The sequence below is a fragment of the Arabidopsis thaliana genome, chromosome 2 (assembly GCF_000001735.4).
Source record: "Arabidopsis thaliana chromosome 2, partial sequence".
Lineage (NCBI taxonomy): Eukaryota > Viridiplantae > Streptophyta > Magnoliopsida > Brassicales > Brassicaceae > Arabidopsis > Arabidopsis thaliana.
Genome location: NC_003071.7, coordinates 12,154,170 through 12,178,563, shown reverse-complemented (window position 1 = coordinate 12,178,563; position 24,394 = coordinate 12,154,170). Strand labels below are relative to the sequence as shown.

Here is a 24,394-nt window from a genome sequence, read left to right as displayed (position 1 = left end):
ACACTGCTACTTTTTCTATAAAGCCCATAGTTTATGTTAGTAATAAAGAATCTGATCCACATAATGGGCTTGTTAGTTGCCGAGGCCCAATTAGAAAAAAACTCATCTCTCTCTATTTTGGTTCTCTCTGTCGCCGAGCTTCTCCTAGCCGTCACCACCTCCGGCGAAGCCGGCTGCTGATTCTCTAAACCACATCGCTGAGAATTTAATCCATCTCACTCCACTCTTCTATCACTCTGATTTGAGGAAGCCAACTTCGAATCCTTCAAAGCAAAAACTTTCTCAAACCAGCACCATAGAGGTTTCTCAGGTAAAGGTTTGATATTCAATTATTCATCCTTTATCTCCGATATGGATTACGATTGTATGTAAATGTCTACGAGTATTCAATTCTCAAAGTATTTTGTTATTTCGTAGTTTTGCTCACCACTTGTTCGACGAAATGCTCCTTAGTGAATTCTTTTGGCTAAATGTTCGATTTTGTAGCAGATTATATAAAAAAGCTCGAGTCTTGAGATGATTTAGCCAAACTATGGCAATTGCTTTTGCTCGTGGGTTGCGAAAAGCTTCATCTTTTCTTCGATCTTCATATCCACTTCTCATTTCTTCCAGGTTCGTATAGTTGTGACTATACAACATTTAGTTTAGTATGTTGTCCCCAAATGTGATTATGTTCTTGTCAAATTTCCCCCACTAGGTTGCTTCCTATAAGCCAAGAGTTTTATGATTCAACATTGACATTTGTTCTACCGACAAGACCAATATGTAGGAATTTTAGTCATGGTTATGGTACGGTGAATCTAGTGATATCAGAAGGGAAACCAAAGTTTGAAACTAGGGAACTTGATCCTCCAAAGAAGTATAAGTGGTTGACGAAAAAGCGGTTGAAGTTGAAGAGAAAGAAAGAAAGAGAGGAAAGGAATGCAGCTAATAGGAAAGACCCGAGGCGACTTACTGTTAAAGGGAAGAAGAAGAAGTTTGTTAATGCAGAGGAAAGAATCAAGTATAAGCTTGAAAAGGTCTTGTGAGAGTCTAGTCTAAATTCAATAGCAAAACTATGAGTTTAATGTATTGAAGTGTGTGTTTTTGGTGTTGCTTCGTGTATCAGGCTAAGATCAAAGAAGCATTGCTGATTGAGAGACTTAAACGGTATGAAGTTGCAAAAGTGCAAGGACCTGAGGTTCGACCTCATGAGATTACCGGGGAAGAACGTTTCTACTTGAAGAAAATGGGTCAGAAAAGATCCAATTATGTACCGATTGGTAGAAGAGGAGTATTTGGTGGTGTTATTCTGAACATGCATCTGCATTGGAAAAAGCATGAAACTGTTAAGGTTATTTGCAATAATAGTAAGCCCGGCCAAGTGCAACAATATGCAGAGGAGCTTGCTAAACTGAGTGGTGGTGTGCCTGTTAACATAATTGGCGATGATACGATCATATTTTATAGAGGGAAGGGTTATGTGCAGCCACAAGTTATGTCTCCGATCGATACATTATCGAAGAAAAGGGTAAGTCCTCAAATTGTTTATCATTATGAAGTATGCTCATTGGAATGAGGCTATGTTTCGTTTGCTAGTTCTCAACATGGTCTTGTTTCTTTTGCAGGCATATGAAAAATCGAAGTACGAACAATCTCTTGAATCTGTGAGACATTTTATAGCAATTGCAGAGAAGGAACTTGAACTATATTACAGGCATGTTGCTCTCTACGATGACCCGAATAACAGAAACCCTCTTTCGATTTTGGATGATTCTCCATCGGAATCACGTCAACACCATGAGAATGAGTTTTTTCTGAGTTGTTCGGATACCGACTCTAGTTCCGAAGATGAAGATGAAGATGAAGAGCTCTGTGAATTAGATAATGGTTCTTCTTCTTCTTCTTCTGCAAAGGAAGAGTTGTCTGAAAGTGAAAACTGATAGCCAATTTGATGTTTAAAACTTTGGTTTGTACTTTGTAGGTTTGGTAATAATTAAACGCAGAAATTAAATGTTTTCTTGTGGAGTAGGTGTAAAATTAAATCCAATCTATATATGTACAAACTTCTCATTTTTTTTATAAAAAGAATAGAGTTTTCTAAAGTATATATTAAATACTATTTTGTAAGAGAGAATGCATTTACTCATGATTGCGAAATGTTTATGTTTTTTCAAGAACATACAATATGCGGATTTGAATCTAGGTGATGATGAAATAGCTACAACTAACATAAACCCATAGTTAGAGAGAATACATTCACCGATGATTGCGAAATGTTTTTTTTTTGTCAAACAACATGCAATGTGCAAGTTTGAATTTGTGTTGTGACATAGCAATAACACTAACACATAACTATTACGAAATATCTTCTTATATCATTGAAATCTTAATATTTCCAAAATTATTATTCTTCGATATCATTTGGTTGGGCCCAAAAATTTGCAATTTAAGAAATAATGTGGAGAAAAATCAGGCTTTCAAGTAGAAAATTAAACTATAACGACTTTGTGAACATGACATGTGATGTGGTACCCCTCAAATATAAATGTGTATAAGCCCAAAACTACATATGTTGGGTAAATTGATCCAAAGAGACTAACAAATACATGCAAAAGGTATACAATTTCTCAGTATTAATTCCTTATAGGCTTATACTAATAAAGACATGAATCGAATTTTTTTTTTAGTAAAAAATCTGAAATGTAAAAGAATAGAAAGAAACTAATCCTTTTAAAATTAACTTTTTGCTATATGGATTAAAAATCCACAGAACTTATGTGATCCTGGATTAGGTAAATAATTTGCATACGATTGACATGGTGGTATAGAAAATAATAAATAAAAACATAAGAAAATGAAAGAGTAAGATAATGAAAAATAGGTGAGCGACTTGAAAAAATGATGAGAGAAAAGAGGTCGCTAAGCATAATAGTACCAAACACGGACGATTCATGGAAACTCGCGTCACATGTTGTTGGCTTATTAGTTGGGACAACGACACCAATCCCCAACACTCTCCATTTATGCCTTCTTTTATATTATTCTCTTTCAATAACAATTATATTTTGTTAATCCTAGTTATTATGTTTGATAAATAACACTTCTACTTTGTTTAATAAAGGATTCACCAAATATCAATTGAGTTTCCGACTTAGGTTTTTGAAATTTCATACGCTGATCAGGATCTCAAACTTCTGTTTGTTGTGTAGATCTTTTCTAGTAAGCGTTTTGAGACCTAAATTGTCTCAAATTGTGACTATCAACATTGATATTTTTCTAAGTGATTATTACGATTTGTCTATAAAATTTTGATTTTGTTGATTGGACACAATTCTTATTGTGTTTTAATGCATATAAATATGGCTACTTTGGTTGAGAGGCAACTTATATGATCATGCCGTAAACCTATTTATACACCAAATTATTTTGATGAAGATAATTTTGTTCTAGAACATGATCAATCCATTGAACAGATTAAACGTATAGTTGAAATTGAAAGACAAACCAATTCACTTTCGATTAACCATTTTTAACATATTCCGTGGTCTGATCTTGTTCTCGAACAAAGTCATCTTCTTTGGACTTATTTGAGGTTTTGGGTCTGATCGTTCACGTAGCCTTTGCACCAAAGTAGTCATATTTATCTGTAGTAGAACACCAAGATCTGTTTGTTTTTGGCTTGTGTTTAAAAATCAGCTTTCGATTAAATAAATTACTTTTTTAAGAGAAAGCAGGTTACAGTGGGTGATGTCGTGCGTATAAGCTATGACGAAGTGTACCAAATTCTATTTAAAGTCGTTGGAACAAACAATTATGTGATGGTAAGTAAGGTGACATCGTCACCCGTAACGCCCACACACACGTACGCATTATCCACTAATGCTAGTGTTTTTTTTGTACATGATCTAATTGTAAACCAACATTGAATGATAGACAAATATAAATGAGGGCAGGTGTTTATCCATTCACATAGATATGCGTTACAATATCATCCAGTCTACGTGTAGAAAAACTAGAAATTTTATCACTTCTATCAAATTTAATAATGTTTTTGAAAATAATTTGTTTACAAATAATGGATCGGTGATCAATAATTGTGGTTGTTGAAATATAAGGATGGTCGAAGTTACCTTCATTCATTGTCCTGTACAGTTTTCATCCTTAAACATAATCATTCCCCATGATCCAAATGTTATACTTGTATGGGACACAAAACCTGAATTTGTACGAACATGATAAGAATATATCTACATACCAAAGGTTGATTAAGTATCTCATATAATCTTTTTTTTCATATATATATATATCTTATCATGATTGGATTCATATAGTTTACCATCACATAAGCAAATTTTAATTATTATAGAGATTTTGAATGTATGTTGTGACTTGTGAGCGAAGCGAACTAAACCGTAACCAGATTAAACCACTATATTTTTAGAAAATAGTACTAATCGCCACGGACCAAATTTATATTTATGTAGAAACGGTTGTAATTAGTCCGCGCCATTTTTTTTTCCGATCTGCAGTACTATTAGAATGCTACTATATACTATGCAAGCCGCAAACGGATTTATTCGCTATAACGACCACGACCATATGAGATGTGATAAAATCATGAAGTACTGTAGAAAAATCATGTAGAGATTTTTCTTTTAAAATTACAACGTAGTTGAGTGGTTCTGTGGTCGATATAGTCAAGTACTCAAGTCACATTAGCCTATTTTGAGTTCGAAATTAGAATGTGGCTAAACCACAAGACCGATAACTCCAAAATTACAATCAAAATCAAAGCTCGTAAGTCGTAGTTACCACCACCAATCCATTGTCACCGTCTCATCAATATACGTAGCTTTCTCTACCATTAAAACCACCACGTGTCTCATTCTGTCCTACCAAAGTACCAATAAAATCATTAGGTCCACCGTAACAAATAACTCTGAGAAACACTTGATAACTCCACCCACCTTCTTCTCCTCTCCTTTATTAACTTGCTTCTTCTCTCGGCTACTACTATACCCGCGTCTTCATCACTCTACAAAAACTTAATCAAACTGATTAACACTAATCCTTTCTCTTAATCTTCTTCTCCCCCGCCATTCTTCTTAAATCCGAGACCAAGAAGACGACGACGATGATGCAATTGCAATGCGTATACGCCTGACCAAAATAAAAAGCGGTAATCAAATCCAAATCCAACCACTAAAGCAATACATTTCTCAACAAAATCATAGCAAAAGCGAAAGAGAAAGCGAAAGCAATCCATTTGCAAAATCTGTGTAGGTGTGATAAAATGCAGTAACACAAAACGGTGAAGCAACAGGTGAATCAGAAACTGAAGCAAAAGGATGCTTTACTGTTTCTACAAGCCTATTCTTAATAAATAGATCATATCGATCTCTCAATCAGATTAGATTATGGAAATTGCAGCGAAAATGGTTAAAGTAAGGAAGATGGAGATGATTTTATTACTAATTCTTGTGATTGTGGTGGCGGCGACGGCGGCGAATGTGACTTATGACCACCGTGCATTAGTAATCGACGGGAAACGGAAAGTTCTAATCTCTGGTTCTATTCATTATCCTCGGAGTACTCCTGAGGTTAGTACTACACACTGTTTGTTTCCGCATGTCTCTGTGACAGGCTGGATAAATTTTTTTTGGTTTGGTGTAGATGTGGCCAGAGCTTATACAGAAATCTAAAGACGGTGGTTTAGATGTTATAGAGACGTATGTGTTTTGGAGTGGTCACGAACCGGAGAAAAATAAGGTCGGTTCGGTTTTTTGGTTTTTAATTTTTTTTTTTGGAATTTTTGGAGCTTTTTCTTTCTTTCTGATTCTGTTTTTTTTTTTGTTGCAGTATAATTTTGAAGGAAGATATGATTTAGTGAAATTTGTGAAGCTTGCGGCTAAAGCTGGTCTCTATGTTCATTTAAGAATTGGTCCTTACGTCTGTGCTGAATGGAATTACGGGTAAATAATCGGGTTTTCGGGTTAAATTCGTCGTCGGTTTTGATAAATTTAGCGGTTTTTGTTAAATGTTGAGTTTTTTTTTTTTGTGTGTGTGTGCAACAGTGGTTTCCCAGTGTGGTTGCATTTTGTTCCAGGAATTAAGTTTCGAACTGATAATGAGCCATTTAAGGTATTGTTTAAGTGATGTGTCATTTATTGTTTTAAATGTATAGTTGAGTTGTTTAAGATGGGTTTGGTTTATGTTGTTGTAGGAAGAAATGCAGAGATTTACCACAAAGATTGTTGATTTGATGAAGCAAGAAAAGCTTTATGCATCACAAGGAGGTCCAATCATTCTCTCGCAGGTTGATTTTTTTTTCTTTCTGATAACTAGTTGAGAAAACTTGTTTATGTAGTGTTGTTGTAACAAGTTAACATGCTTTGGTTTGTTAGATTGAGAATGAATATGGAAATATTGACTCAGCTTATGGTGCGGCTGCTAAAAGTTATATCAAGTGGTCTGCTTCTATGGCTCTTTCGTTAGATACTGGAGTACCATGGAATATGTGTCAACAAACAGATGCTCCTGATCCCATGGTGAGTTTTTAAGACTTCAAGTTCTTGGATAGGTAGTGTGTCAGATTTGTGGTGGTTAGTCTTTGTGATTGAGACATTCTTTCTATTTGTTTGTGTTTCTTGGTAGATCAACACATGCAATGGTTTCTACTGTGACCAGTTTACACCTAACTCAAATAATAAACCAAAGATGTGGACCGAGAACTGGAGTGGATGGTGAGTCTCTTGCTTTTTTTTTTCCTTTGTTCAAAGATGGCATTTGACTCACGTTCTTGTATATTGGTAGGTTCCTTGGTTTTGGAGATCCTTCTCCTTACAGACCAGTTGAAGATCTTGCATTTGCGGTCGCGCGGTTTTACCAACGAGGTGGAACGTTCCAGAACTATTACATGGTAATAAACAGAATTAGCAAATTGTTTTCTCTGCTGATTTACTCTGCTAGAGTTTCCTGAGCAAACTGGTTAGATAAGTTATTTTTGGTCTTGACTTGTTTAGTATCACGGTGGAACAAACTTTGATAGAACAAGTGGAGGACCATTAATCTCTACTAGTTATGATTATGATGCTCCAATTGATGAGTATGGTATGGATTCTACCACTGGATGTCTTTGTTTTCCACAAAAGTGTGTAAATTACTGAAGAGATGTGATTCATTTTGTTGCAGGACTACTTAGACAACCAAAATGGGGACACTTACGAGATCTACACAAGGCTATCAAGCTTTGTGAAGATGCATTGATTGCCACAGATCCAACAATTACTTCTCTAGGTTCAAATTTGGAGGTAACTAATAATTTGATGTCACTCTTCTGCTTGAAAATGCTCTGAGTTCTAAATAGGTACTCATTTGTCTTCACAGGCTGCTGTATATAAAACAGAATCTGGATCATGTGCTGCTTTTCTTGCAAATGTTGACACGAAGTCTGATGCAACTGTGACTTTCAATGGAAAATCATATAACTTGCCTGCATGGTCCGTAAGCATCTTGCCGGATTGCAAAAATGTAGCTTTCAATACCGCAAAGGTAAAGTTCAATAGCATCTCTAAAACTGTTAATCTTATTAACAACTAACTAATTTGGATATCTAATCTGCATATGTAGATAAATTCTGCAACTGAGTCTACCGCATTTGCTCGTCAATCATTAAAGCCCGATGGTGGTTCGTCTGCGGAGTTAGGTTCACAATGGAGTTACATTAAAGAACCTATTGGAATTTCCAAAGCTGATGCATTCTTGAAACCTGGATTGCTAGAGCAGATTAACACAACAGCTGATAAAAGCGATTACTTGTGGTACTCACTAAGGTAGAGTAGACCTGAGCCATTTTCTTAGTAGCTTCTCTTCATACAAAAGATGCTTTGTTTTGTTCTTATACCTACAGAGCTTTCTTATGTCTTTCAATATATAACAGGACGGATATAAAAGGCGATGAGACTTTCCTTGACGAGGGATCTAAAGCCGTCCTTCACATTGAATCTCTTGGTCAAGTGGTCTATGCTTTTATAAATGGAAAACTTGCAGGTACATAATCACTCTTGAGTTTTCACAAGCTTTTGAAATTAAGTTTGGCATAAAGTTTTCTTACTTTACCAAATGATTTCTATTGCATACACAATGTTGCGGTTACAGGAAGCGGACATGGCAAACAGAAGATTTCTTTGGATATACCGATTAATCTTGTAACCGGGACGAACACAATCGATCTCCTTAGTGTTACCGTAGGGCTTGCGGTACGTTCTATTCGTTTTTAATGGCACAAAATGTTTACTAGGCAGGAGTAACCCAACCAATTTATCTTACTTATTCCACAGAATTATGGAGCTTTCTTTGACTTAGTGGGAGCAGGAATAACCGGACCTGTGACACTTAAAAGCGCTAAAGGTGGTAGCTCAATTGATTTGGCTTCACAGCAATGGACTTATCAGGTGCGTTACTTGCCATATTACTGCTCCTACCTCTGGCTTTCAAGTCTTAACGGTTGTGATTTTTATAGGTTGGACTCAAAGGAGAAGACACAGGTTTGGCAACTGTAGATTCTTCTGAATGGGTTTCAAAGTCTCCTTTGCCTACTAAACAACCACTTATTTGGTACAAGGTGATGATTATACACCAACAAAAACATTAGTTAGATTTTCCAAAATATTTTGTGAAAACTCTAACAATCGCTTATGTTTCTTAGACGACATTTGATGCTCCTTCTGGGAGCGAGCCAGTAGCTATAGACTTCACGGGTACAGGAAAGGGTATTGCATGGGTGAATGGACAGAGCATAGGTAGGTACTGGCCAACTAGTATCGCTGGAAATGGCGGTTGTACAGAATCATGCGACTATAGAGGTTCTTACCGTGCAAACAAATGCCTCAAGAACTGTGGAAAACCTTCACAGACATTGTAAGTACTAAACCAGCTTACATCATTCAGCAGAATAGAACGCTTCCTCAAGCCTAAGTTATCTTTCGTAGGTATCATGTACCTCGCTCGTGGCTAAAACCGAGCGGGAACATACTTGTTCTGTTTGAGGAGATGGGAGGAGATCCAACACAAATATCATTTGCGACAAAACAAACAGGAAGCAATCTTTGTCTAACGGTGTCACAGTCTCATCCACCACCGGTGGACACATGGACTTCCGACTCAAAGATCTCAAACAGAAACAGAACCAGGCCGGTTCTTTCGTTGAAATGCCCTATCTCTACTCAGGTGATATTTTCTATAAAATTTGCAAGCTTTGGTACACCCAAAGGTACTTGCGGTAGCTTCACACAAGGCCATTGCAATAGCTCTCGATCTCTCTCCCTCGTCCAAAAGGTCTTTACTCATTCTTTTACCCCTTTTTTTCTTCTAACATTTTCATTTCCTTAAAATTTATTTATACTTGGATTGTGTGACACGGTGATAGGCATGTATTGGATTGAGGAGTTGCAACGTTGAAGTATCGACTAGAGTGTTCGGGGAACCTTGTCGTGGCGTCGTCAAGAGCTTAGCTGTTGAAGCTTCTTGTTCATGAGGAGTGCCCGGTTCCTAAACCTCTGCTGATTTGATATTATTTTAAGCATGTAATTGTTGGAAATAAAGCAAAATGAAATGGAAATTAGTAGTATAGTTTTATGGTCTATCCAAATAAATTTGGCTGGAATTAAAGTTACTAAACTATGTATGTGTGTGGTAAGCACTTTGGAAAAGAAAAGAAAAAGTTCATTGAAGAATCACCACTGATACAAAAGCAAGATACATCTTTAAGCATATCTACTCAAAAATTCTAACTCTCTGTAACGTCCACGTTTCTGCAATATGCTACGCACTACACAACCTTGGGAACATAATATCAATCCAGAACACATGTAAACTATCTTATATGGACAGTGTTTCACACAATAGGAGCAAATAGATCGAGACATACGGTTACTGTTGTGTAGAACATCTACCTTGTTACCAAAGGTGATCCACGTTGAACCGGGCCTCATGTGTAAGTCCCCTAGCGTACATTTAATGTGTAGGGTGACACAACAATACTCATTACACATATAAAACCGTCCTTTCAGATTTATTTTAGCCTCACAAACTTCACACCAAGACGTACCTGTCTCCTTCCCGTAAGAAAGAGTGAGTGTGTGCTTATCATGCTTATACCTCACCTTTTGAGGTAAAATAGCACAATAGAAACACAAAGCAAAGTCGCACTCAATGCAATTGAATGTCTCTTCTGAATCCTTGCAAACTGAACAACGTATTTTCTCTCCTGGTTTGGATGTTAGAAATAGTGGATGCCTATGACTTTCATGAACTAATGGCTCAGAAGTTGTGGCGCACTGCACATGTAGCATAAACTTACATCCTTGTTTACCACACTCATAGAAGAAACCACCTTTGCACAGTCCAATACAAGCTGAGCATTTATCGTTATAATAGTTTATAACACCATCAAATCCTCCAATTAGATTGAGAAGATGTGGATGTATCGGGTGATGTATCTTGCGAGAAAGGTTTGCACACTCTTCGTGAAGAATAAAATCACATTCCAAACAAGAGTAGAAATTACCGAAATAGATTGGCCTGATGCATGCTTCACACTCCTTATTCTCGTCGTAATCTCTGCCCGTGTTCTCGTCAAGTTTCATATGATGTTGCTGATGACTAAAATGTTGTATGATTCCATCACTTATCTCCAAAAACGGAGGAAGCACTTCTTCTTCAATATCTTCTGGCTCTCCCTCAAGTTCTATACCATCCCACACATTGCTCTGAGTGGCACATTTTGAATGAGCCGCATACGAACAACCTTTGGTACAAACATAGCCTCCGTAATCATTGTCGATCTTCTTGCGACAAACACTACAAGACCAATCTCCTTCATCAAAAGAAGGGGTATAAGCTATACGATGGAAATGTCGTGATATCCTTATGAGACGTGGTAAGCTGATACAACTCTTATGGATCACAAAGTCACAAGGGGGACACATATAGAGAGGACAACTTGAATGTGATAAGCCACATGCGTTGCAAGTTAACGAAGTCTTTCTTAGAAACAACGCAAGTGTATGCTCATGCCACTTCGGTTGGTCTATATATAAGATTGCTTCTTTCTTCGCACAAACGAAATTAAGACCAAAATCGCAAGTCCGACAATAATAAAACATCCTTTTGAGATCTTCATCGCAACAATAGCATACCCTCGTATAACTACTCTCATCCAACAAGACAAGCTGAAGAGAATGTTTCCGATGAAGAGAGTGTTTGATCTCAACCGGAGCCTTTTCATATTCTTTATGGTTGTCGCCATCGCAGTTTCGGCATCGAAAATGTGTAACATCATCTCCACTAGACCAATATGTCTTCCAGTTAAAAGGAAGACATTCCCACTTGCTATCTCTACTCCACGGGATTGCTTTGCCCTTATGAGCTTGACCTTCTTGTTTTTTAACGATCACTTCAAAATTCCCATTATTACCCAAAACCACGCATGCTTGAGGACATAAGGAAATAAGCTTATCCCTCTTAGTATTCATAGATATTACTAGGGAGAATATTTGATAGATGAGTGACATAAATATTGGCTCTGGCTCGAGTGCCATAGTTTGACGAAAGAATAACCTGAAGTCGGTATTATGGTCAAAGTTTCCTTGAGAAAGGAGTGAGATGAGATTTGAGAGCGGCTTCGGCATGGAATCCGAATCCATAGAGTGGAGTAGAGAGAATATTTGAGTAGTGAGTGACATGAACTCCGACTCCGGCTTCGGCTGCAAATCCAAATCCATTGAGCTGACGAGAGACATTACTTTAGTAATGAAAGAATTCATCCTCTTTTCACCAACCCAATCAAGATCAAATCTTATTTGTTTTGCGGGAGACATTATTTGAGATGTGAGCGATAGGAGCTTCGACTCTGTCTTCGAATCCATAGAGATGTCGAGAGAAAGATTATCTGCGTAACGAGTAGATGATAGATTTTGACTTTTTGAATATGAATGTAAACTTAGTGCTGCTCTCTACATCGGTAATATTACATCTAATGTATATACAAGTAATACCGACAATCTCCAAGCTTACAGGCTGTCCAAATTTAAAGCACTAATTAATGTAAAACTTACTGCTCTCATTATTAAAAAAAAAAACACTAGTTAATGTCTCTAATGGAGGATATATTACTACTAATAGTAATATACTATACAATTAGTATTTAAAACAACAATGTTCTATACAATTAGTACAGACAATCGTTAGACAATCTTAAGCTTACAGGCTGTCCAAATTTAAAGTCAACGAGATCAGATCAGACTTCTTAATCTATTCCAATTTTAGGAATCTTCCTTAACTCTAAAAATAATGAAAACAAAAAACATAGAAACTCGTATTCCATGCAATTTTAGGAATCTTCATAGCCGGAAACCGTACCCTAATTTTTTTTGGTGTACACTGTTGTTTAAGCTCTTTGGTAATTAGACTTGCATGTGGTACGACGACTTCCGGCAAAATAGAGTAAAATTGAAAACTCTTAACCACTTTATTAACAAACCGGAAATTAAAATTGGTTACAAAGTTAAAAACTAAACCGAAACTAATAAACTAATCAGACAATTGGACCGAAGTAAAATCATCTAACCGGGTAGGGTTTAAGGTCTGATGAATCTTATTCAATTTTGAAACTCCTTCACTTCCAATAACACTTCTCGACCATCTGCCGCCACTTCCGATACCGTCATCACTAATCGACGAGCTTCCTTCCGCCGCCGCCGGAAACCTAACCTCCCAGCGTCTGACCTATATTAATCTCACTCCCATTGAGCCACTTCCAATGGAAACATCATCAATCGAAATCAACGAGCTTCCATTAGCCACCAAAACCCAAACACCTCCTGCTTCCGTCGAGCCAATTCCAATGGAGACATCATCAATCGACGAGCTTCCATCGTCCGATTCGAATGCAACGGATAACATTGAAGCTGTTGGTGAGAAACGGAAACGCGCCGATGAAGACGAGAAAACCAATCTCGAATCGTCAGACACGAAGATTACTACTCCTTCACCGTGGTGGAAGACGAGTCTCTGTTCTTACTTTAGGCGTGAGGCTTCGTGTAGTCATGGAAACGAATGTAAATACGCTCACGGTGAAGCGGAGCTCCGGATGAAACCGGATAATACTTGGGATCCGACTTCTGAGCGTGGAAAGAAAGCCAAGGCTATGAAGATGTCTGAGCATGAAGAGAAAGAAGAAGACGAGGTTTTGTTTACTGAGCAGATGATGGAATCAATTGATGGTGATGAAGGAGGTGGTGGTAGTGTTAGTGTTGTTGATTTGTCACTAAGTAAATGTTTGGTGCATTTACCTAATAAATGGCAATCTGATGAATTGAAGAAATTTTTAGGAGAACAGGTAAATTTTTGATCTTTTAGGGTTTTAGATAAGCTTGTGAATTTAGTTACTGATTCATTCAATATTGCAGGGAGTTCTATATAAGTCTGCAAAGAAAAGAAGAGGAATGATTGTTGGTTTTGTTACATTTGAGAATGCAGAACAATTGCAGAGTGGCGTGGAGGTTTGTTTTGTGTTGAGGTTATTTTATTTTGAGATGTATCAGAGAATGTTGTATCGTAATGTGTTTAATGTATTGCAGATTTTGGATGGAAAAACTGTTAATAGCAGTAATTTGAAGATTGCTGATGTTCTTCCGCGTACATTTGACAAGAATGATGCAAGAAAATCGGTTAAAAGTGCTCGTGACGCTGTGACTCCCTTGGCTTACTTGTCTTATGCTGACCAGCTTGAACAAAAAAAGACTTCTATAGGCCAAATGCTGAAAAAACTTGTGAGGAGCTTTGTATTCTTGTTTGAATTGGTGTTTATTTATGTATCTCAGCTTCAACAGACTGATTTGTTTTGGAAATATGGCAGGCGAGGAATGCGCGTAAAGCTTGTCCAAATGGGAATTCACTTCCACAATGGGTCCTTACATCGAGAGACAGAGGTAAGAAAAGTCTACATCGTTGATGATAGGATTACACTTCTTAGCTGTTGGTTGGTATAGTGAAGCCATTTTAATTGGTGAGATTTTTAATTCATACGTTTAATCCCTAGGTGGTCTTGCATGCAACCTCGAGGGCATTATAGAATCACCGATTACAAATGGCTACAGGAACAAGTGTGAGTTCTCGGTTGGATTATCTCTTCAGGGGAAGCCAACTGTTGGATTCAGTCTAGGAAGTTTTTGGTATATATACTTTCTTCCCTGAAACTTGCGTTTTCTTCACCTTGTAACGGGAAAAACTAATGCAAGATCTTTCCAGTGCGGGTGTGACAGCAGTCGAGGAGCCTGTGGATTGCCCCAACGTCTCCAAAATTGCTTCTCAATATGCTTCAATATTTCAGAAGTTTATAGAAAATTCAAAATTCCAAGTTTGGAATAGGTTTCAACATAGTGGGTTCTGGCGGCAATTGACGGTATGTGTATTGCAGGACATGCTGTTATGTTATAGCTCAAGCATAACTTTACCTAATTAAAATTTTCTTTCACCTTGCTCAAAATAATTATATTAGGTTCGAGAGGGGAGAAAACCCGGCGTGTTTTCAAATGATGAAGATGCTATTACAAGAATCGCGGAGGTTATGCTTATGGTTCAGGTTTGTGTCTTGAATGGTAGTCGATGTTTTTCATTCAGACAACTATTAGTTCTTGTTTTAATTTCTCTATCTCGTGTGAAACTATTCAGGTTTGTTTAACTGGTTCTGATGAGGCAGAAGTGGCCACTGAGTTTGAAGAATTGGCGAAAGCGTTTGCTGAAGGAGCTAGAGCAAGCTCTCCTACTCTTCCTCTGACTGTATTAGTTGTTCAGGTGATTACTTTTCCTCACTTTCTCTTTAATAAAATTTGAAGAAATTGTATATAATTCAGTTTCCCGCTCTATAGTCTAATTTTATTATTAACCGCCTCTATTACTTCTTGCGCAGAATCACTCAGGAATATCAAATGTTGCACCACCTGATGCTCCACTGCAAGTGCTGGCTATTCCAATTTCAGATAATGGGACAGATCAGGAGCAAACCACCAATGTCTTGACTGAAGCTCGGATTCATGATCACATTAACAACCTTCGGTTCAGCATATCCCCAACAGCATTTTTTCAGGTAATAACTGAACCTTCATGATCAATACATTTCAAAATTCTTTTGAAAATTGTTTAATTGATTTGAAAATTATTGATCCAGGTTAATACCGTCACCGCAGAGAAGTTATACTCAATTGCTGGAGACTGGGCTGACCTTGGTCCCGACACTTTGCTCTTCGATGTATGCTGTGGAACTGGAACAATTGGGCTTACACTGGCACATCGTGTTGGCATGGTAATACTGTACTACTTGAACTTGCAAAACCGAATAGCACCAATCCTTACCTGTTTATTTGGTTGAAGCAAGTATACTATGTTTCACTAGTTCTGGTAACCAAAACTAGAAAAGTGTGTACAACTGGTGCTGTCTTAGTTTTGGTTATAACTTTTTAGAGACTTGCAGGTAATTGGCATAGAAATGAATGCTTCGGCTGTAGCAGATGCCGAACGGAATGCAACGATCAATGGCATAAGCAACTGCAAGTTCATCTGCTCAAAGGCATGCATTTTGACAGTAACATATTTCGTAGTTGGTTCCATTGTCTTAATCTGTCTTCATGGTAGTTCTGTTGGCTTTGTTGTACAGGCAGAGGATGTTATGAGCTCTCTACTTAAACAGTACCTAGATGTGACTCAAATGGAAGAAGCTAAGCCTCTAAGTAATGCTAACGATGATCTCAACAAACAAATTCCCTCAACAGAAGAAATGACAAACTCAGAGCATGTAGCTGATCAAAACCTACCTCCTTCAAACACTCAAGTGGAAGAACTTCAAGACAATGAGCAGAAGGATTCCTCGTCCTTAGAACCGGAAAAAACTACAAAACCACAGTTCAAAAATGTGGTTGCTATAGTCGATCCACCTCGCTCTGGACTTCATCCAGCTGTAATCAAAGCTCTAAGAACCCATCCCCGGTTAAAGAGACTTGTGTTAGTCCCTTCTCTAAACACTCCCTACCACAAACTTGGTTACTTCGTCTCTGTTTCCTCTGTTTAACACAGTTGCCAATCTTTGCTTTGATGCAGGTACATTTCGTGCAACCCTGAAACGCTAGTGGCAAACGCGATAGAGCTTTGCACGCCATCTTTTGATGAACCGGATAGAGGAAACAAAAATTACAGAGGGCGCAAGAAAATAGGCATTGCCGCTTTGGCTCGACATAGAGCCAAGTCAATGCCAACTTCTGAGGCTTTTAGACCTGTCAAAGCAATGGCCGTTGACCTTTTCCCCCACACTGACCACTGCGAAATGGTAATGCTCCTTGAGAGGTAAGAATACGAAATAAACTCTTTAAGAGAATGATGTAGCACCAAAAGAACAAGCAACAACTATTTTTGTTTTGCATAAACACAATTTAAGGATTATATATATGTTTAAGAACTGAAACAAGTTTTTTATATCAAAAAAAAAAATGGCTCTTTAAAGGAACTCTCCTTCAGTAAAGTAAGTGTAACGAGCTCTGGTCATGTTATCTCTTCGTTTCTTGTAAACAAGAGCTCCGATTACAATAGCTCCTACTCCGAGTATCGTTCCAATGGCTATTCCGGCTTTCTCCAATCCACTCATTCCATAATCTTCACCTCTTTCGTCATTGAGTTCTTCGCCGGCAGCATCACTTGCTTTGATGTCTTGTGCCATTCCCAATTCCGGAGATGGCGCCGGAGAAGGGAAATATTCGGTCTCTGGCTCGGGATCATCATCCGAATCATCGTCAGATGGAGCAGGAACAGGTGCTGGTTCAGGATATGATGGAGAAGAAGGAGATTCCGGCTGAGGAGGAGGTGGGGGTGGTGAAGGAGAATCCGCTAGGGATTCAGGTTTCGGTGATGAAGCCGGTGACTGAGGGGAATTCGCTTCTGGTGAAGAAGACGGTGGCAGAGGAGAATCTGCTTCTGGTGAAGAAGACGGTGGCTGAGGGGAATCTACTTCTGGTGAAGAAGACGGTGCCAGAGGAGAATCTACTTCCGGTGATGAAGACGGTGCCAGAGGAGAATCTTCTTCCGGTGATGAAGATGGTGGGAGAGGAGAATCTTCTTCCGGTGATGAAGACGGTGACAAAGGAGAATCTTCTTCCGGTGATGAAGACGGTGACAAAGGAGAATCCGTTGAAGGTTCACGTCCTGGCGAGACAGCAGCAGGTGAAGGAGATTCCTCCTGAGCACCCGCAAAGTCAAAAATTAGGAGACATATTGATAGCATAACAATGAAACAGAGCTTTTTCGCCATTGTGATTTGATAATGTAGCTTCGAGTTAATGTGGATTGAATTAAGACACCAATTGTGGAATATCTTCTCTCGTTACGAAGAACAAAGGAGGGAGAGAATAAAAATGGAAGAAGCAGAATCAATACATGTTTCGACAATTAACAAATATAGAATGTTATTAAAATGTGTTTGATCCACCCATGTCTAACGCATTAAGCAGCTTCACATTTCAAACTTGGATGCATGTCTCTCTTTTTTCTTTTCTTTTTCTTTTCTATTTATAACACTTGTAGTTTAAATGGCAATCAAGAAGTCATGATATACAACTTTTTGAATACATTTTTATTTTTTTTTGTCTCTTGATTAAATCAAGAAGTCATGACATACAATCCGAACAAATGTAGTTTTTGTGCTGAAAATGTTTGGTAGGAAAAAACAGTTTTGTAGCATCTTGATTTTCTTCTTAAAATTAGTTGTTAAGAAAAAAAATTAATAGATTGGAGAAAATGGATCATCTATTTATTTTGAATATACCACACTGGTTGTTTAGCAAAAAAAAAATATACCACACTGGTTTGTATCGCAAGAAAAATGTATACCCTAGTCAAAAATAAATGACGAAGAAGATGAAAACTTCTCCAACAATTTCTTTTCATATCGTTTTGAAGGATAACCCATTTGCACCCATTAATGTTACAGTTATGGGCTAAGGCCCATACTCGGCCCACTATTAGACGTCTCCGTCTCATCATCTCTTGCATCGGTCGTCTTCGCCATTTTATTTTTTCGCGAGAAAAAACAGAAGAGGAAGCCTTTCCCAATCCCAGGAAAATCAAACTTCGATAAGATAGTTTCCACCATGATCAGCATTCTCGCTCAGGTTTCTCTCCTCATCGCCATTCTCCAGATTCGTTTTCATCTAAGACTTGATTTGCTCTATCGCTTTTTAACGATTCTTCTACAGGAACGTCTTCTTGGTTACACTCTTGGTAGCGCTTTGACTGGATTCATCGTTTTTGAGCAGAGAAAACTCATCCATGACTCCGTTTCCGATCCTAAATCTCAATCCATTGATCAAGCTCAGGTTATTTTCTCTCTATTTGTCACAATCGTTACAAATCCCTAAATTATTCAATTTCCCCAGAATTCTGTTAAATTTCTGGATTGATGAGAATCTATATCCTACGTTAGCTATTCAATTTTGAAATGCACGACACTGATTGTTCTTGAGATTTTATGCAGTACATTGATATAGAGTAATAAGCTTCAGGTTTTTACTTTTGAAATAGAGTAGTTGGATTTTGTAGGGTTCTTAGATGAACTTATGGTTATGGTTTAGAGATATATTGGTGTAGTAGCTTTGAGTTGAAGTTTAGGATTCTTTGTTTTTCCAGGTGAGTGATCGTATTTTCGGGAAGAAATATCGTATGGAATTTGCGTCTCTGTGGAACAAAGCTGTGGATCAGACTTTTGAACCTGCGATTGAGTATCTTAGTTCACGTAAATGGTAGAGATGGATAAGTTCTTTGCTGAAATATGTGCCTCGTGAATTCGATTGTTGTCGTGTTCTTGATGAAAACCTTATCTGAATACAGCTCTGTTCTTGTTTTTGCTACTTTCTTGAAAAAGAAAATTGTTGTGTTTTACTGAAAATATGAAGAAAAGCTTCTTATTGTTTGGCTTAATGATTGAGATGCTGTGAGGTACCACTTGTTATATTATGCTAGATTTGATTTGTTATTGGTAGGTGATCAACATTTGATCATACTGTAAACAGTCAGAATACTCTGTTATATGCTCTATTATGGTATCACCGTATCAGCTTAAACACCCGGCTGAATGAGTTGGACTGGTTCACATCAGCGTGGCAAACACAAGTTCTACGGTGATCCCCGCCGCACCATTCTGCTTCTAGAATCACATGACGTCGATGCTATCTTGCTTTTCTGTGCTTGTGCGAAAGCTCCATAAAACCTTTGCTGCTTTGGAGAGAGGCGAGCAGCGAGATTCAACACAAGGGTCTAAAGTAGCAACCGGCTTTTCTAGTTGTGCGTAGAAGTCAAATGCTTGGAAATTTTAGGTATATCTACTTTCTTCTCTGAAACTTGTTGTTTCCATGGTTTCTTAGGAATGTTAATGCAAGATTTGCAGAGGTTATGCTTATTGTTCAAGTTTGTGTCTCGGTTCGTTAACTTGAATGGTAGTTAATATTGTTTTTCCAGCCTAGTTCTTGTTCTTGTTTTAGTTCTCTTTCTTCCCTGAAACTATTCTGGTTTGTTCTTCTGGTTTTGCTGATGCCAAAAGTGGCTACTGAATTTGAAGAAATGGATATAACATTTGCCGAATTTCACGTCCTCTGTTTACGTTTAGTTGCTCAGCTGATCACTTCTCTTCTCTTATTTCCCTGGAACTAGTCATGTTTTTTCACGTTGGCTATTTAAGCAACAGTTTGAGAAAAAAACATCAGAATTTTTGTTCACGGTTTTTTTGGAACAAACTAAAACAAACCTAACCAAATGGAAACCGAACCAAAGTAAAACCAAACCAAAAGCGAAATAACTTCGGTTAGAGTTCAGCCAGAGATTTATTAAAACTGAACCAAACCGAATCTAAACAAAAACCAAAATGGCCAGCCTACTAGCACTCATGGTTGGAAGGACTTGGTGTCCCAAACAAACATTAACTAATAGAGTGGGAGCTGAGCACAACACAGTACTAACTAGAGACGAAACGAGTCTAAATAGTATTAAGAATTGGGCTGGGGCATCCTACGGTTGGAGGAGTCAGGGAGGGCAACAGGAGGTGCATGTCGGTCTTCTGGGAGGCGTATGGCGTCGGCTGAATGGCACGGGACAAGTTCGAGATTCTCGCAGTTACAGATTTCAACCATAAAGCCGTCAGGGTCATTGAAGAAGAGCTGGTCGATAGCTGCATCTTTCTCATCACCCACCGTCCTCTTGATGTACTTTACCTTCACCTCCTTGAGCCTCTTCTCCAAAGCTTCCATATCTTCACACTGGAAAGAGATGTGGTTATCCATTGGGTCCAAATGGTCCGTGTCAGAAGGTAACTTATCTTGGTCCTTGGCCTGCACCAAGTGGATCCCAACGCCGTAGTTGAAAAGCCACGCACCGTCGAAGTCGAAAGAAGCTGGACGCTCTATCTCCACGAACCCTAATACCTTTGTGTAGAACTCGAGAGACTTTTTGACGTCTTTACAAAGCCTTGACACATGGTTCAACGCCATTAACGGCGGTTTCGAGTTCAATTCATCATCGCCTTTCTTCTTCTTCTCCTCCATCAGATTCCGACGAGACAAAGCTTACTTCGTATAGAAGCAACAAAGAGTTAACTTTAAAAAGCGGGAGCGGTGGGGACTAAATCAACGACACGTGACGGACGGCTGAATAGGAAGCTTGCATGTGTAAGCACACATCGTTCACGTGTCACTCTTCACACACCTTCGCATCATTTTCTATTGGATAGGTCCATAACCGTATAGCAAAGGCGATGGCGAGTGTCACATGGTCATCTAGACTAGATGTGTGTTTACCTTGTTGAAAAAGTAAAAAGTTATATCTAGAATTTGGGATCCATTAGATGTTGAAGTTAATTAAGACTTCGACAAAAAAAAAAAATAGTTAAATGAAGACTAGTATAGTGCTTAAAAGCATTTAACTGGGAAAATTATTGACATAACACATTGATCACATATTCACATGTTGAACTACACTAACTCACACAGTTACATTATTACTACAAAGATTCTACAACTTTAGTGAGCGAGTAAATTACCTGACAGTAGCCAAATTCTACATATTAGTTTTACTAGTCTCAACTTTTAATTTGATATGTATGTATTTTCGATTTAATATATGTATTTTACTAGTCTCAACTTTTGATTCATTATATATATTTTCGAAACTAATAAATGTTACTTCCAATAAATCTTAAATATCAGTTAAATGACGATAGTCTACTAATAATATTTTCATTGAATCAAAACATGAATCGAATTTCAACGAAGATACTTTTTTTTTTTTTTTTTTTTGGTCAACCGATATTAATATACAACAAAAATACTCATTTGTGTGATTTTAATAGAAATAAATTATTTCAAACCAATAGTAAATTTTTGGTTTCGGGAAATAAGATGATCGTCAAGTACAGTGTACAATCGGAACATTCAAACACGATTTCGTTTTAAATAAATAAAGAAAATATTAAATTTGCATATAAATTAAGAACTTAATTTTTTAAAACGATTTCTTAACAGATCAAGCATGCATTTGATAAAAGAACAAAAAAGGGCTTTTTCAATTTAAAGTTTATAATATGGACTTAACGAGTTTTACAGAAAAAGGGGCTTTTCAATTTAAAGTTTATCTAGATTTTAATGGTAATTTAGAATGTCTAAAGACATACTATAATTCCAAACTGTCAACCAAACTCTTATTCTCAAGATTTCTAACCAAACCTTCTTTCTATAGATTCAATCTACTACATAGACTCTATATTACACACTTTAACTAAATTGGATCTCCAAAAGTTTTATATAGTTTGGGACTCAAACTTAACCCTTCAAACACAGCCTTGGCGATAAAGACTTGATCACTTGAATACTCTGCTTCAAGAAAAAAGTGAAGAAAAATGCACACATTCAAACTCAAAGTCTTGCTAAAATGATCTATAATGGTTCACATCATCACCGCAAACGCAAGTCCAAAGATGATTCCAACCACACCATGTTCTTCTATTCCGCTTCTTGTACCAGTTGAAATTGATACTATATCGCTTTCCTGTGCTTTCGCAGAAGCTCCTTGGACCTTTGCAGCAACGGGAAGAGGTGAGCAGCCGGATTCCGAGCAAGGGTTGAAAGTGGGATCCGGGTTTTCTGGTTGTGTGTGAAAGAAGTCAAATGCAGAAGGTGAAAATGCCACTGGGGTCTCATAAGCCAACCCGTGAGGAGCTCGGTCTTGCGCTAAGGCGAAGTTTGTTAAGATTAGAGAAGAGAAGAAGAAGACGAGGCATGTTTTCGAAGTCATTTCTCTAACTCAGCTTCTGTTTGGTTTCTTGAAAGTGTAGAAAGGTTATAAGTTGAGTAGTGTAGTGTATTTGTTGAGACTATGAAGAAAGTTGGTATTTATAAGGTGATGTGAAATAAAGTGGTTGTTGCTTGGGATTGATAATAATAATCTGGTGGGTGAAAAAGATAAGACATTTACATAAGGGAACAATATGATTTCTCATGATTTCTCTACCTTTTCCCAACATAATTTTTACTTTTTCTCTGTTTCCATGGTCCTGAAATCTTTTGGTTCAATGAAAACCCAAATAGTCTTCAGATTTTGCTAAACCGATCTTGTTTTTGACCATAAAAACTAGGGATGGACCAAAAAAAATCAATCCGAATCAAACCAAAATTCATCAATTCGAACTCCAATCAAATTAAACCGTGTAAAAATTTATATACCAAGTATAAATCTAAATAAATTTAGTCTAACAGAATCAAACTAACCGAATTAAGCTAAATCCAATAAATGATTTTAATAACAAAAATATATTGAAGTATTTGAGCATCTATAATATTAATTGATTGTTTTACTAAAATGTTTTATGCAAAATCAAACAGAAATAAAATTCGTTTATATTTTGTGCTTAGTTTCAAGATCCAAAAAATAACGATGTTAACCATGAATTATAACGTCATTTAAAAAATGATACTAAATATTTTTAGCTTCACTGAATTTAGCATCGCTTTTCAAAATGACTATATAATTCTAGTGTCACTTTAAAAGCAACACTAACTTTTTTAAAAAATTGATGCTAGACTTAGATTTTTTTGTAGTGTGAGTTTATACTTTGCCTAATTACGAATTAGAAAATTTGAGTAGCTAGATCTGGTTCCATAAGATACTTAATCACATACCTTTAGTTGTTAGCATCCTATACTTTTTTAATTAAGGCATTATTAGGAAGTAGTAGAATCACAAGTAGGAAGTAGGAACAATCATTACACTTTGGCAATCTATAATTAAATTCAAGTTCTTCTTCCCTTGAAGGATCAGCAACAATATATATTTTCTTTAATATATTACAAACAGAGTTATGTGAGTGAGTGTAATAATAACACACCTGCCTTGGAACACAACATCGATCGATCTCTAATCTATAATGGCACAAGAGGGGTCAAGCATGCATCTCTTCCCTTCACGCCTTCCATTTATGTTGTGAGATTGAGTCTTGTATCTTACGTTATTTTTATGATTAACTTCATTTGGTATGTTATGTTAAGAATATTGGTTTTTAGTGCTGCGTTTTTATGAAATAATCACCTAAAAAATTATCATGTGAAATAATCACCTAATGGCTTCCGGTTGCATTAGCCATTCAATTTCATATATTTTTCTCTAAACAAAACCGTAATAATGATTTGTTTTACGTTGTTTTTTGATTTATTAATTACCTCTTGTATTCTTGATTAATTGTTTCATGTGTCAAAAGATATATTTGACGGTTGGTACGTAATTGGTTTTAATTGGTTTCACATGTATTATAACGTGACTCTTTCTTTGGCTTTCACTGTTCACACACTTCACAGGATTTGCTATCCTTTCTGTTAAAAGTCACCTAAGATCGAATTTTCAAGTTACTCATTACTCATGTGGGATCCGAATTCCATTTCAGCCCAAAACAATTATAAGTGAACTCACGTGATTTTTGTAGATTTACTATGTTCATTTAAATCAAAACAACTGCAGAAATTTGTTAATAAATACTTAAATAGAACTTTAACCAAAAAAGATACTTGAACAGAATTGTTTTTTTTTTTTTTGTTAAACTTGAATAGAATTATAGGTCATTTATTTTTAGCGATGTGGTTTTGAAGACGATGGTTTGGTTAAATTAGCAATGTCAAATGTAGATTGTAAAGAAGAAAAAAATAACCGAGTCTAAAGCGTTTTACATATAAAATAAACAAATGGTCGAGAACTTGGGTCAAACTATAGATCCTTTTCATTCGGAATCTTAGGTGGGAGATAGCTTAAATTAGATATGTTTGAATAGTACCTAGAC

General features: G+C 37.1%; 9 protein-coding genes across 14 annotated transcripts; 5 read left to right on the top strand and 4 right to left on the bottom strand.

Moving 5' to 3' along the window:
• The first annotated feature begins 65 nt into the window (after positions 1–65).
• On the top strand, positions 66–2,081 carry AT2G28480 (RNA-binding CRS1 / YhbY (CRM) domain protein). The gene is made up of 5 exons (NM_128408.3): positions 66–310; positions 490–612; positions 698–1,019; positions 1,109–1,510; positions 1,608–2,081. Exons 2-5 carry the CDS (start codon positions 533–535, stop codon positions 1,920–1,922), a joined length of 1,119 nt encoding a protein of 372 aa, NP_180415.1. The 5' UTR covers positions 66–310; positions 490–532; the 3' UTR covers positions 1,923–2,081.
• Positions 2,082–4,572: 2,491 nt separating this feature from the next.
• BGAL8 (beta-galactosidase 8) lies at positions 4,573–9,724 on the top strand (the record flags this gene model as incomplete). Of its 5 annotated transcripts, NM_001202695.2 has the most annotated exons (21): positions 4,613–5,161; positions 5,266–5,305; positions 5,413–5,582; positions 5,656–5,751; positions 5,842–5,954; positions 6,057–6,123; positions 6,206–6,298; positions 6,387–6,530; positions 6,637–6,725; positions 6,796–6,901; positions 7,005–7,092; positions 7,174–7,292; positions 7,369–7,533; positions 7,612–7,814; positions 7,922–8,031; positions 8,140–8,240; positions 8,322–8,435; positions 8,504–8,605; positions 8,690–8,901; positions 8,973–9,318; positions 9,410–9,649. In NM_001202695.2, exons 3-21 carry the CDS (start codon positions 5,418–5,420, stop codon positions 9,515–9,517), a joined length of 2,541 nt encoding a protein of 846 aa, NP_001189624.1. In that variant the 5' UTR covers positions 4,613–5,161; positions 5,266–5,305; positions 5,413–5,417. The 5 variants fall into 5 exon arrangements, with proteins under 5 accessions (NP_850121.1, NP_001324192.1, NP_001189624.1 ...); NM_179790.3 differs by having other exon boundaries at positions 4,573–5,161; positions 5,266–5,582; positions 9,410–9,724; NM_001336166.1 differs by having other exon boundaries at positions 4,613–5,305; positions 9,410–9,517.
• On the bottom strand, positions 9,690–11,991 carry AT2G28460 (Cysteine/Histidine-rich C1 domain family protein). The gene has a single exon (NM_128406.2). The coding sequence runs from the start codon at positions 11,907–11,909 to the stop codon at positions 9,747–9,749; it is 2,163 nt and encodes a 720-aa protein (NP_180413.2). The 5' UTR covers positions 11,910–11,991; the 3' UTR covers positions 9,690–9,746.
• A 533-nt stretch (positions 11,992–12,524) lies between these two features.
• AT2G28450 (zinc finger (CCCH-type) family protein) lies at positions 12,525–16,513 on the top strand. 2 transcript variants are annotated; one of them, NM_001202694.1, is made up of 13 exons: positions 12,525–13,381; positions 13,452–13,544; positions 13,623–13,814; positions 13,901–13,973; positions 14,084–14,216; positions 14,293–14,446; positions 14,543–14,626; positions 14,716–14,838; positions 14,954–15,130; positions 15,212–15,346; positions 15,515–15,610; positions 15,698–16,026; positions 16,138–16,474. In NM_001202694.1, the coding sequence occupies exons 1-13, from the start codon at positions 12,803–12,805 to the stop codon at positions 16,382–16,384; spliced, it is 2,415 nt and encodes an 804-aa protein (NP_001189623.1). In that variant the 5' UTR covers positions 12,525–12,802; the 3' UTR covers positions 16,385–16,474. The 2 variants fall into 2 exon arrangements, with proteins under 2 accessions (NP_001189623.1, NP_180412.2); NM_128405.3 differs by having other exon boundaries at positions 12,635–13,381; positions 15,698–16,041; positions 16,138–16,513.
• An 18-nt stretch (positions 16,514–16,531) lies between these two features.
• AT2G28440 (proline-rich family protein) lies at positions 16,532–17,587 on the bottom strand (the record flags this gene model as incomplete). The annotated part of the gene is made up of 1 exon (NM_128404.2): positions 16,532–17,587. Exon 1 carries the CDS (start codon positions 17,336–17,338, stop codon positions 16,532–16,534), a length of 807 nt encoding a protein of 268 aa, NP_180411.1. The 5' UTR covers positions 17,339–17,587.
• A 510-nt stretch (positions 17,588–18,097) lies between these two features.
• On the top strand, positions 18,098–19,016 carry AT2G28430 (zinc finger, C3HC4 type family protein). Its single transcript, NM_128403.4, has 3 exons — positions 18,098–18,197; positions 18,282–18,401; positions 18,712–19,016. Exons 1-3 carry the CDS (start codon positions 18,177–18,179, stop codon positions 18,826–18,828), a joined length of 258 nt encoding a protein of 85 aa, NP_029430.1. The 5' UTR covers positions 18,098–18,176; the 3' UTR covers positions 18,829–19,016.
• A 140-nt stretch (positions 19,017–19,156) lies between these two features.
• Positions 19,157–19,288, top strand: AT2G28426 (uncharacterized protein; the record flags this gene model as incomplete). Its single annotated transcript, NM_001124929.1, has 1 exon — positions 19,157–19,288. The coding sequence occupies one exon, from the start codon at positions 19,157–19,159 to the stop codon at positions 19,286–19,288; it is 132 nt and encodes a 43-aa protein (NP_001118401.1).
• A 468-nt stretch (positions 19,289–19,756) lies between these two features.
• Positions 19,757–20,951, bottom strand: GLYI8 (Lactoylglutathione lyase / glyoxalase I family protein). The gene has a single exon (NM_128402.3). It carries the CDS (start codon positions 20,616–20,618, stop codon positions 20,064–20,066), a length of 555 nt encoding a protein of 184 aa, NP_029429.1. The 5' UTR covers positions 20,619–20,951; the 3' UTR covers positions 19,757–20,063.
• Positions 20,952–21,579: 628 nt separating this feature from the next.
• Positions 21,580–22,542, bottom strand: AT2G28410 (uncharacterized protein). The gene has a single exon (NM_128401.4). It carries the CDS (start codon positions 22,360–22,362, stop codon positions 22,015–22,017), a length of 348 nt encoding a protein of 115 aa, NP_029428.1. The 5' UTR covers positions 22,363–22,542; the 3' UTR covers positions 21,580–22,014.
• Positions 22,543–24,394: the final 1,852 nt, after the last annotated feature.

Coding starts and splice junctions, on each gene's coding strand:
- AT2G28430 (NM_128403.4), top strand. CDS start 18,177: ATGATCAGCATTCTCGCTCAG. Junction 18,198..18,281: donor TGATCAGCATTCTCGCTCAG/GTTTCTCTCCTC, acceptor ATTCTTCTACAG/GAACGTCTTCTTGGTTACAC. Junction 18,402..18,711: donor AATCCATTGATCAAGCTCAG/GTTATTTTCTCT, acceptor TTGTTTTTCCAG/GTGAGTGATCGTATTTTCGG.
- AT2G28460 (NM_128406.2), bottom strand. CDS start 11,909: ATGGATTCGAAGACAGAGTCGAAGCTCCTATCGCTCACATCTCAAATA.
- AT2G28450 (NM_128405.3), top strand. CDS start 12,803: ATGGAAACATCATCAATCGAAATCAACGAGCTTCCATTAGCCACCAAA. Junction 13,545..13,622: donor AATTGCAGAGTGGCGTGGAG/GTTTGTTTTGTG, acceptor AATGTATTGCAG/ATTTTGGATGGAAAAACTGT. Junction 14,839..14,953: donor TGACTGTATTAGTTGTTCAG/GTGATTACTTTT, acceptor CTTCTTGCGCAG/AATCACTCAGGAATATCAAA.
- GLYI8 (NM_128402.3), bottom strand. CDS start 20,618: ATGGAGGAGAAGAAGAAGAAAGGCGATGATGAATTGAACTCGAAACCG.
- AT2G28410 (NM_128401.4), bottom strand. CDS start 22,362: ATGACTTCGAAAACATGCCTCGTCTTCTTCTTCTCTTCTCTAATCTTA.
- AT2G28480 (NM_128408.3), top strand. CDS start 533: ATGGCAATTGCTTTTGCTCGTGGGTTGCGAAAAGCTTCATCTTTTCTT. Junction 613..697: donor CCACTTCTCATTTCTTCCAG/GTTCGTATAGTT, acceptor TTCCCCCACTAG/GTTGCTTCCTATAAGCCAAG. Junction 1,020..1,108: donor TCAAGTATAAGCTTGAAAAG/GTCTTGTGAGAG, acceptor TTCGTGTATCAG/GCTAAGATCAAAGAAGCATT.